We start from the raw sequence: 9691 nt of genomic DNA on the forward strand, positions 1-9691 counted from the left end.
CCCAAGACCGTCTGAGACTATGCCCCTTGTGCTAGAAATACTCTCTAATTGACTTGCAATATTGAGAGAGTTTTGTGTGAATTTTGCTAGATGTGAGATCTAGGTTTTTCAGAGAAGAATGCTCTCAAAAACCTAATTTTCTTTCAAATGAATGAGTTAGGGCAAAAGGAGAAAGAGCCTCTCCTTTTGTTTTGATCGTCCAAACCGTGAGCCAAAGGGGAGGGAGTGGGTTTTCACTTCCTCCTTATTTTTTAACTCGTGATCCGACTCAAAATGCTAAAATGTATATGACGGGTTTTATTATAAATCGTCATCGGTTATCGGTTATTAAAACATCGACTAGTAACAAGGATTAGTCGACATATTAATACATGTCCGACAAAGACAATATTGTATAATTAATTCAATATACATCAATTAAATATAATCGTTTATATCCAATTTACGAATCAACCGCTTAATTCGTCTTAGCCATTATTATTTAATCCGTATTAAATAATTATCTCAACATCGCGTTTGACTAATTATTAGTCAAAGACTCCGACTAACTGCTTAGTCACATTGGGCATCAACATGACTGTATTTTCATACCGTCACATCTCTCAAACGTATCCTATAGGTGTGACTTTTAGGGACCAGTTGATCACCGCCATCTGTATGACAATAACGTCAAACTTATCTAGCAAGCCAACCGTTATTGATAAACGTGGACCAACTGATAAAAATACAAAAGTATACCCTTTGATCCTTTTAGAGATTTAAATGTTATTTGCACTAACTGTAGAGGACACCAGCCCCAACATAAAGGACCCGTGTTGATCTGTGGGCCATGTACACAACCTGGTGAGCTATCATAAGTAACCGCTCCCGATCCGGTTTGAGCCGGGGTGTTACAAGAGGATTGTTAGGTTCCTCGAGGGTCTTGATAAAAACATTGCCACTAAGGTTAGAATACAACCATTATGGTCTTATTATGATGTGGTTTCCCTGTCATTGAGAGTATAATAATAATAATAATAATAATAATAATAACTATAATAATAATAACAACAACAATAATAATAACCGGTACTGTCTCTAAAATCCTCTCAACAATTGCGATCGTAACCTAGCTTCGCAACAATGGCCCGCGGCCGGCCGCCGAGGGCAGGGGAGCCTCCTGCTTTCACTACTTCTGTGGACAACTCTATTGTGGCCGTTAAAGATGTGACTGATGAGCCTGTTCCACTGCCTTTTGGCAAGGCTCCACAAACGGAGACTGCATCGGATTCTGGGACGAAGAAGACTTCTCTTGTGGGTACTACTTTGAAAACTTATTCTCAGGTTTTGAAGAATTCCTCGAAAGGTATGAATCTTTCCTTCTTTCCCGTGGTTGACTCCTCTGTTAATATTGAGGAAGAGGATATTGTGAAAGAGGTCGAATATTGGAAAACTACTCTTATGGGCACTGTTCTGGGTAGGTAATCCACGCTAGTTCAGATTGAGAGCTTAGTTTCGAAATTTTGGACTCATATCACCACCCCAGAGATTTTGTATTTTGCCAAAGGATGGTATTATTTCAGGTTTGCTAGTGCGGAAGACATGGAGAAAATTCGTTCTGACACATGGAATGTGAATGGCTTTCCTCTAGTTTTTAAGTCGTGGAGCCCTACAGTGGTGGATGAGTTAAATGTTACTCATGTTCCTGTGTGGGTGCTGTTTCACAATCTTGACCCTTGTTTTTGGTCGAAAGCCGGCTTGAGTAAGGTTGCTAGTGCAGTTGGCAACCCTATTTGTGCTGATGAACACACCACCAACAAAAGCAAGTTGGCCTTTGCTAGAATTTTGATTGATGTTGATCTCTCTAAGGAGCTGCCAAAAGCTATTCAGATTCAGTCTCCTTATCGTGGCACATTATTGTAGAAGATTGATTATGAATGGGTACCACATTTTTGTATTGCCTGTAAAAAGGTAGGGTATACTAAGGATAGATGCAATCCTGCTGGTAAACCCAAAGCTAAGGCTAAGACTGTTTACAGGCCCAAACAACCCAAACAATCTGTGGAATCTCAGCAGGTAGTTGATGTGCCATCTTCTTCAACTACTACTGGGAGTCCCCAAAAAACTCCTGAGAAGAAGAAATCACCTGTGAAGAAGACTGCTGCCACAAAACTTTCAAATAGATTTTCTGCTCTTCAGGATGGTAATCTTATTGAGCCAGTTCCACCTCCTGAGTCTGTTTCTGGAGTTGCTTCTGAAGTTGACTCTGGGGGTGAACACACTGTCTGTGAGGTTGAAGATAAAGTGGTTTTTAAGTTGGATCCTGGGGAAGCGACTGCATCCCATGATCCTCACCATATGGAACATTAGGGGTCTTAATGACCCCTTCAAGCAGCAAGAGGCTCATCAATTCTTGCTGGATAATAAGGTGGAATGTGGGGCTTTAATTGAGACTCATGTTAAGCACACAACCATCAAGGATGTTAGTAGTAGGTTTTCTCACTACCAACTAGTTCATAATAATGATATGCATTATAATGGTCGTATATGGATCTTTTGGAACCCTGTTGCTGTAGCTCTCACAGTTCTCCATAAGTCTGCTCAACATATACATTGTTCTTTACTTCATATTGCTTCCCAAAAGCATATTGAGGTTACTTTTGTGTATGCTTTTAATGCCAGACTTGATAGAAGGGGGATTTGGACACATCTTCAATCCATTTCCTCTCAGGTGTCAGTGCCTTGGTTATGTTTTGGGGACTTTAATGTTGTCTTAAATATGGATGAAAGGTTGGGCTCTTCCCATGTCCAATTAGCTGACATGGCTGAGTTTAGCCAGTATTTAGACACTTGTAGTTTGGTGGATCACCCTGCCACTGGTTGCCACTGGTTGCCATTATACATGGAACAATAAACAGGGTGATGGTCTCAGGTGGGCAAAGCTGGATAGAGTTTTGGCTTCTCCTCAGTGGTTTGCTAGTCGCCATTCTACTGCAACTTTCCTGAATGCAGGAGTCTCTGATCAGTCTCCTTGCCTGGTAAATGTTGATGGTATGGCTTCTCCTTGCAGATCTAATTTTAAATATCTGAACTGCTGGGCCCTCTCCCCTCAGTTCCGGGATACAGTGCACAGGGGTTGGAGCTCATATTATTATGGTGGGCATATTGTCTCTTTGTTCCAGAAACTTAAGAGGCTTAAGAGTGGTTTAAGGAAACTTCACACCTCCTCCTTTACCAATCTTACTGACAAAGTGGCAACTTGTAAATCTACTCTTAAGCATTGTCAGGACAAACTCAGCTGTTCTCCCTTGGATTCTACTCTTCTTAGGGAGGAGAAGGTCTTGGTGCAGGAGTATCTTCAGGTTAAGAAAGCTGAGATGCAAGTCCTTTATCAAAGGGCAAAAGTTCAGCATATCCAACTTGGGGATCTCAGTACTGAATACTTCTACTCTAAGATCTCAGCCAGGAAAGTTAGAAATAATATTGGTAGCATCCTTGATGAAGCTGGTAGACAATGCACTGGTTCTCATGAGGTTGCTCAGGGGTTTCTTGCATACTATAACTCTTTGCTGGGCACTTCTACTTCAGTTTTGCCTTTGCCATCCCATTTATTTCTTCATGATACAGTGCCTCCAAAATGTCGTGGCTCCCTTGTACAACCCGTGAGAGTGCCATAGATTCTGGATGCATTAAAATCAATTGACAGAAACAAGAGCCCAGGTATTGATGGTTACTCTTCTGGATTCTTTCTGGATGCCTGGAATGTGGTGGGTCAGGATTTTAAAAATGTTGTTTTAGAATTCTTTCATACTTGTTCCATGCCTAAGGTGGCCAACTCCACTTTGCTTGTCCTCATTCCCAAGATGGAGACTCCTCTCACTGTCAAAGACTTCAGACCTATTGCCTGTTGTACTACCTTTTATAAGGTTATAGTAAAATACTTGCCAATAGACTGAAGCAAGTCCTGGACTCCATTTTTGGCCCTGAACATGCTGCATTTGTGGCTGACAGAGATATTTTCGATAATACTATGCTAGCCCACAAGCTTGTTTCTAAATATGGTCGTGCCTATCTCACTCCTAGATGTCTATTAAAGGTAGACATCAGGAAAGCTTTTGACTCTGTCAATTGGACCTTTCTTAAGGATTATATGCTCTATCTTAACTTTCCTTCTGTTTTTGTGGACTGGATAATGGCCTGTATTACCTCTCCTCACTACTCCTTGTTGATCAATGGTGAGGTTCAAGGATTCTTTCCTGGAAAATGTGGTCTTAGGCAAGGAGACCCTTAGTCCCCTTACCTTTTTGTCCTCTTTATGGAGGTGTTGTCAAGGCTTCAAAGAACACTTCCTAAGGTTGAAAATTGCTCATACCACCCAAAGTGTGTTCAACTGAACCTTTCTCACCTTATTTTTACTAATGACTTACTTGTCTTCACTAGAGGTGATCTAGCATCTGTGAAAGCTGTTGCTGATTGCCTTGATCTTTTCAGTACCCTCTCTGGACTGGCTGTAAACCTTGCTAAGACTGACCTTTATTTTGGAGGTGTTGCAGCTGATATCAAAACTCTTATCTTGGCTACTACTGGTTTCAGTGAGGGTAAGTTTCCCTTCAGATATTTGGGTTTTCTCTTGTTCAATGCACGAATCACCCAAGATATGTATCAACCCCTGCTTGATAAACTCAAAAGATAAAATTATGCATTGGGCAAACAAAACCATGAGCTATGCAGGGAAAACATTGCTTGTTAATTCTGTCATTTTTGGTTTAAACAATTTTTGGGGAGCAAGTGTCTTGCTTTCTAAGGTGGTCATCAAGAAGATCAACAGGATTTGTAAGGACTTCATATGGGGTATTTCTGATGGAGCTAGAAGGCATGTTTTCCTCAAATGGCAATTACTATGCTCCCCTAAACTAGAGGGGGGGGGGGGGGATAGGTATCAAAGATGTACTAAGTTGGAACTGTGCGCAAATGGGTAAATGGGTTTGGAAACTGCATAATAAACCTCATTCTATCTGGACTAGATGGGTTTAGGCTTATGTACTTAAAGGACAGAGTATTTGGTCAGCCAAACAAACTATTTCTAACTCTTGGTATTGGAACAATGTGGTTAAGATGAAGGATCTTCTCCTTGGACTAGCTGGCTCTCCCTCCCTAGCCTTGCAGCTGCTTGAGAGGTGTACTTCTCATATGAGGTATGATACTAATGTTGTCTATGATCTGGTAAGAATCAGGCGTGCACCTGTCACTTGGCATTCATTTGTCCATGGCAAAGGTTGTCATCCTAAATATTCATTTACTGGTCTGATGGTCATGACTGATAGCCTCCCTACTGTGGCTAAGCTGATTACTCGTGGATTGCATCTGGTTAATCGTTGTGTGCTCTGTAAATGCTGTATGGAAGACTTGCATCATGTATTCTTCAACTGTCCTTACTTCAGGCAAGTCTGGGCTGATGTTGCTCATTGGGTTCACCTCCCTCTGTGCTTCTCTCTGGATACTATTATTTAAGATTTCACTTCTCCTTTCAGATCTGGCAAACAAAAGGCATGCTTGATGGCTTCCTTTTATTTTATACGGAAGGAACGGAATTCTAGGATTTTTCAGGGGACTAAGTCCTCAACTGATTCTCTTTGTATTGTTATTAAGCGCCCTGTAACATTGCGTTTATATGGTTCTTTGTCTTAGGTTTTTAGTAGGTTATTTTCTCTTTTAAGGGGCCTCCCTGGTCTCCTTTGTAGGAAAGGGTGGCAAGGATCTTGTACGTCATGATTATCTTTATGAAATATAGATCCATAAATTTTCTGCAAAAAAAAAAGAAAAGAAAATAAATAATAATAATAATAATAATAATAATAATAATAATAATAATAATAATAATAATAATAATAATAATAATAATAATAATAATAATAATAATAATAATAGTAGGGTTGAGTTCCAGTGAGAACGGCCTTACTCTGAGAACGGATCTCAGCCATCCATTAATCTAATCTGACGGCTCTGATATGACGCACGTCATTACTAGTCTAACTGAGTTGTCTATGGAGAAAATATACGCTTAAGATTATAGAATATGACAATCTTTAAAACATTCCATAAAAAGAAGAGAGAGAAAGTACGCATCTGCACAAAGTCAAATTTTTGGAACAAAATCGATTGATTTCATCATAATTATATTCATTGATTTTCAATTCATCTGCAATTTTCGATAAATTCATCCTTTATCTTCTTCATTCGTCTGCAAATTTCAATTAATTGCAAAGAACATCACGTAATTTCAACAAATATTGGCTAAGGTGATTTTCATTTATCTTCAGTTTTTGTCTTCCTCAATCAATATTAAGGTATGCTGAATCAGATGTATTAAATTTGTTTCTCAATTTATTGTTAAGATTAATTTTTAATAATGTTTAATATATATTTCATGAAATTCGATATTCTTCTGGTAACTCGATTTATTTTTCTGTCAACATTGATTTAAATGTGTGTGATAACATTTTCGTTTATCAATTTTATGAGAGAAAGTGCGAAATTAGGTATAATGATAATGTGCTGTAATTATTTTGCATGCTTTAATAATGACGTGTCTTATGGAGAACACACTGTGCAAATAAATGTCCTATCAGTTTAATTGTAATGTGCATTATTTGTAGTTATAATGTGCATGTAATTATTACCATGCATGTATTCTTAGAAATGATGTCATCATAGATTTTCCCTGTTTTTGAGATGAAAAGACTCAACTGTTCAGAATGACTAATATCTACATTGCAACTTGGTTTATGACGGTTAACGTTACTGTAATACTACGGTTTTCTAAGCCTGTTACTCGGCCGAATATGGCTTACTCGGCCGAGTAATGCGTTGTGTATTTCTAGTCAGGCTACTGTCCAGGAATACTCGGCCGAGTATGGGAATACTCGACCGAGTAGGGGATACTCGGCCGAGTATACTCTATACTCGACCGAGTATCCGGTCTGACGGTGATTATTTTCGCGGTTTGATTTAGAGAGGATTAGAGTTATATAAACGGGTTTTATAGTTTCTTAATCGCTTTTACCAAAACCTAAACCTCCAACGTAACTCTAATCATCTCTAATCTCTCTCAAGTTCGTGGATTGCCCGTGAGTCTTGTTCATCCTTCTCTTGCGTCGATTGTGTTGGTAAGCCTCTAGTTCTACAAGTTTTGTAAATTTGTCTTTAGGGTTTGCCCTAGTTTTATGATTTGGGGGAAAGGGGATTTTGGCACGATGGTAATTGGAATTGTATGCTTATTGTTAGGTGGCGATTTCGTAGAGGATCCGTTTTAGCTTGCTTGATTGTCTCATGTCAGATTGTGCTAAGGTAGGGTTTCCCAACTCAGTTTACCGTATAATTGATTTAATTCATTGTTATGATTGATTGATTTGATTCATGCTGTTGATCGATTGCTGTTGATGGATTGAAGTATGGGTGTTGGAGTTTGAGATGGTTGTTGATGTTTGTGAGGTGCGGCCTCGGCTGAGTGGAGTCACTTGCGGGAGTGGCTTCACGCCCTTGATTCGCCCTTTGTGGAACCCGCCACAGGAGGGGATATGCACATTAATGAACAGGTTTATCGCTCGTTGATGAGCGGGGCTTAGGTGGGCAAGGCTACAATCCCCCACTGGCAGGGCTACACACTTTGGTGTGTAGTCAGTTATGAGATGTGATTGGGAGTTGGAGGTGGATTGTGAAACAGCTGTTTATCTTTATCGTACTTTGTCTTATTTTGATTATGTAGTGAACTGACCCCGTTGTTGTTTTGTAAAATCTGTGGTGATCCATTTGGGGATGGTGAACAGATTGTGATAGGTGATGATGGTCTTTAGCTATGGGGACGAGATGGGAGTCATCACTTCGAGTCTAGCTTCCGCTGTCACGAGTTTAGCTGCTTTAGATCCATTTGTGTTGAGTACTAGTGAACATTTTTTTTGGATTTGATTTTGGAACTTGTAAACTTTAACTTTTATACCTTAATAAATGTTGTGGAATGGTTTCTTTTGATCTACTAACCTCGGGCAATCGAGATGGTAACAATCTCTCATGCTAGGGTAGTCCTTGGCAAGGCACCTTGGTATGTGGGGGTGTTACAAAGTGGTATCAGAGCGACGATTATGGAACCTAAAACCAATGAACCTAATGAACATAGGGAGTCTAAATAAAATGAACCCGGGGAGAGTTGTTTGGAGCTACCGCAAAGACTTGGGAAACGTCCCGAAGTCGCATTGAGTCCCTTACGATCTCGAGTCGGTCACATGGGGGAGTCTTTGGAACCGATGTGTGTTTAAAGTGTGTGTGTGTTGTACTTGTAGCTGTGAATTTTGTGGAGTTGTTGGATGGAATGAAAAGTGCATTGCGTAGTTGAACATGACAGATTTGAACATGGTATGTGATTTACTACTTGGCTTTCAAAAGGGTAGTGAAGTATCGTATATATAAATGCATGTTTAAGTATGTTAACATAAGTTTATAGCTCGTCTTGGCATGACTCGACCGAGCAGGGCGGGTACTCGACTGAGTAGGGGATACTCGGCATAGTAACCAAGCACTCGACCGAGTGTTGGTTGGTGTGTACGTAGCAGTAGCTACTGGTTGTGATCACTCGACCGAGTAGTAGGCATACTCGACTGAGTGAGGCATACTCGACCGAGTATCACACATACTCGACCGAGTATGTTCTCTGTGTTCTTGACGTTGGCTACTGGAGTGGAACACTCGGCTGAGTAGTAGTAGTACTCGACCGAGTAGTCCATACTCGACCGAGTATCTCACCGTACTCGGCCGAGTGCTTCTTTGGCGGAGGATCTTGTTTATTTTGAGCTGTAGGATATGTGCTTACGTTTCCTTGCTTTTATCAGCTCAAAATGCCGCCAAAGAAGTTAACAGCATACATCCAAGCCACTGAGATGACTGTGGATGAGGTCGCCCGTAAGATTGAGCAGCAGGATACACTCCTGGACGCTCTTAAGAATATGGGAAATGGAGGTGAGAAACCGGTGGACGCAACCCATTTAAGCACCATCATTGCTCGCTTCAACCCTTCGACTTATGAGGGCACTGAAGAGCCTAAGCTGCTCGATAACTGGCACCGCGAGATGGAGAGTCTTCTTGAGGTTGTGAAGTGTTCGGCGGAGTTGGCGGTCGAACAGGTGGCGTAATACCTAAGAGGTGAGGCTGGGGTTTGGTTGCAGAACGTGAAAAAGGATGCCAGAGCATACTACAAGGACGAGGATACGATGCTATACCGTAGTAATGTCTAAAGAGAGCTATCACGGAGCATTTTGTGCCGGAGCACATCCGTCACAAGCTAAGTCGAGTTTGATTCTTTCACCATGGCTGATGATATTGTAGATACCTCATTTCTGCACCTCCCGCAAACCACCCGGTGATGATTGGGCCGCATGTTTGGTACGCGGAACGATTTGTGACAGTTCGTAAGATTATCGTCAAGTGATTGCTCAAATATTAATGTCTACCTCTTAGTTGTCATCTACGTCCCGATACGGTCGTTTTGTGATAATTAGAGTACATTCGGAGTCAAGGCCTAAAACCGTCTCCATTTTTCGATAACCGTTAAAACCCGAGTCAGAATGTTCTGGAATGTTCCGGATATTTCTATTCCATATTTCACAAATTTTATCTTTTAGTAAGTAAATTCCCGTAATATTCATATAAGATATTAAGGAAA

The 9691-nt window shown here is 40.6% G+C and overlaps 1 protein-coding gene across 1 annotated transcript; it reads left to right on the top strand.

Moving 5' to 3' along the window:
* Nucleotides 1-1122: 1122 nt before the first annotated feature.
* On the top strand, nucleotides 1123-9161 carry LOC141617178 (uncharacterized). The gene is made up of 10 exons (XM_074434363.1): nucleotides 1123-1460; nucleotides 1563-1833; nucleotides 1951-2286; nucleotides 2375-2817; nucleotides 2912-3618; nucleotides 3906-4254; nucleotides 4420-4577; nucleotides 5030-5420; nucleotides 5511-5634; nucleotides 8862-9161. Exons 1-10 carry the CDS (start codon nucleotides 1123-1125, stop codon nucleotides 9159-9161), a joined length of 3417 nt encoding a protein of 1138 aa, XP_074290464.1.
* Nucleotides 9162-9691: the final 530 nt, after the last annotated feature.

Source organism: Silene latifolia, chromosome X (genome assembly GCF_048544455.1).
Source record: "Silene latifolia isolate original U9 population chromosome X, ASM4854445v1, whole genome shotgun sequence".
NCBI classification, from domain to species: Eukaryota; Viridiplantae; Streptophyta; class Magnoliopsida; order Caryophyllales; family Caryophyllaceae; genus Silene; species Silene latifolia.

Bases quoted from the DNA above. Each gene is read 5' to 3' on its own strand.
- LOC141617178 (XM_074434363.1), top strand. From the start codon at position 1,123: ATGGCCCGCGGCCGGCCGCCGAGGGCAGGGGAGCCTCCTGCTTTCACT. The intron at 1,461-1,562 runs GTAATCCACGCT...GTATTATTTCAG, and splicing joins ATGGGCACTGTTCTGGGTAG to GTTTGCTAGTGCGGAAGACA. The intron at 5,635-8,861 runs GTAACATTGCGT...TGCTTTTATCAG, and splicing joins GTATTGTTATTAAGCGCCCT to CTCAAAATGCCGCCAAAGAA.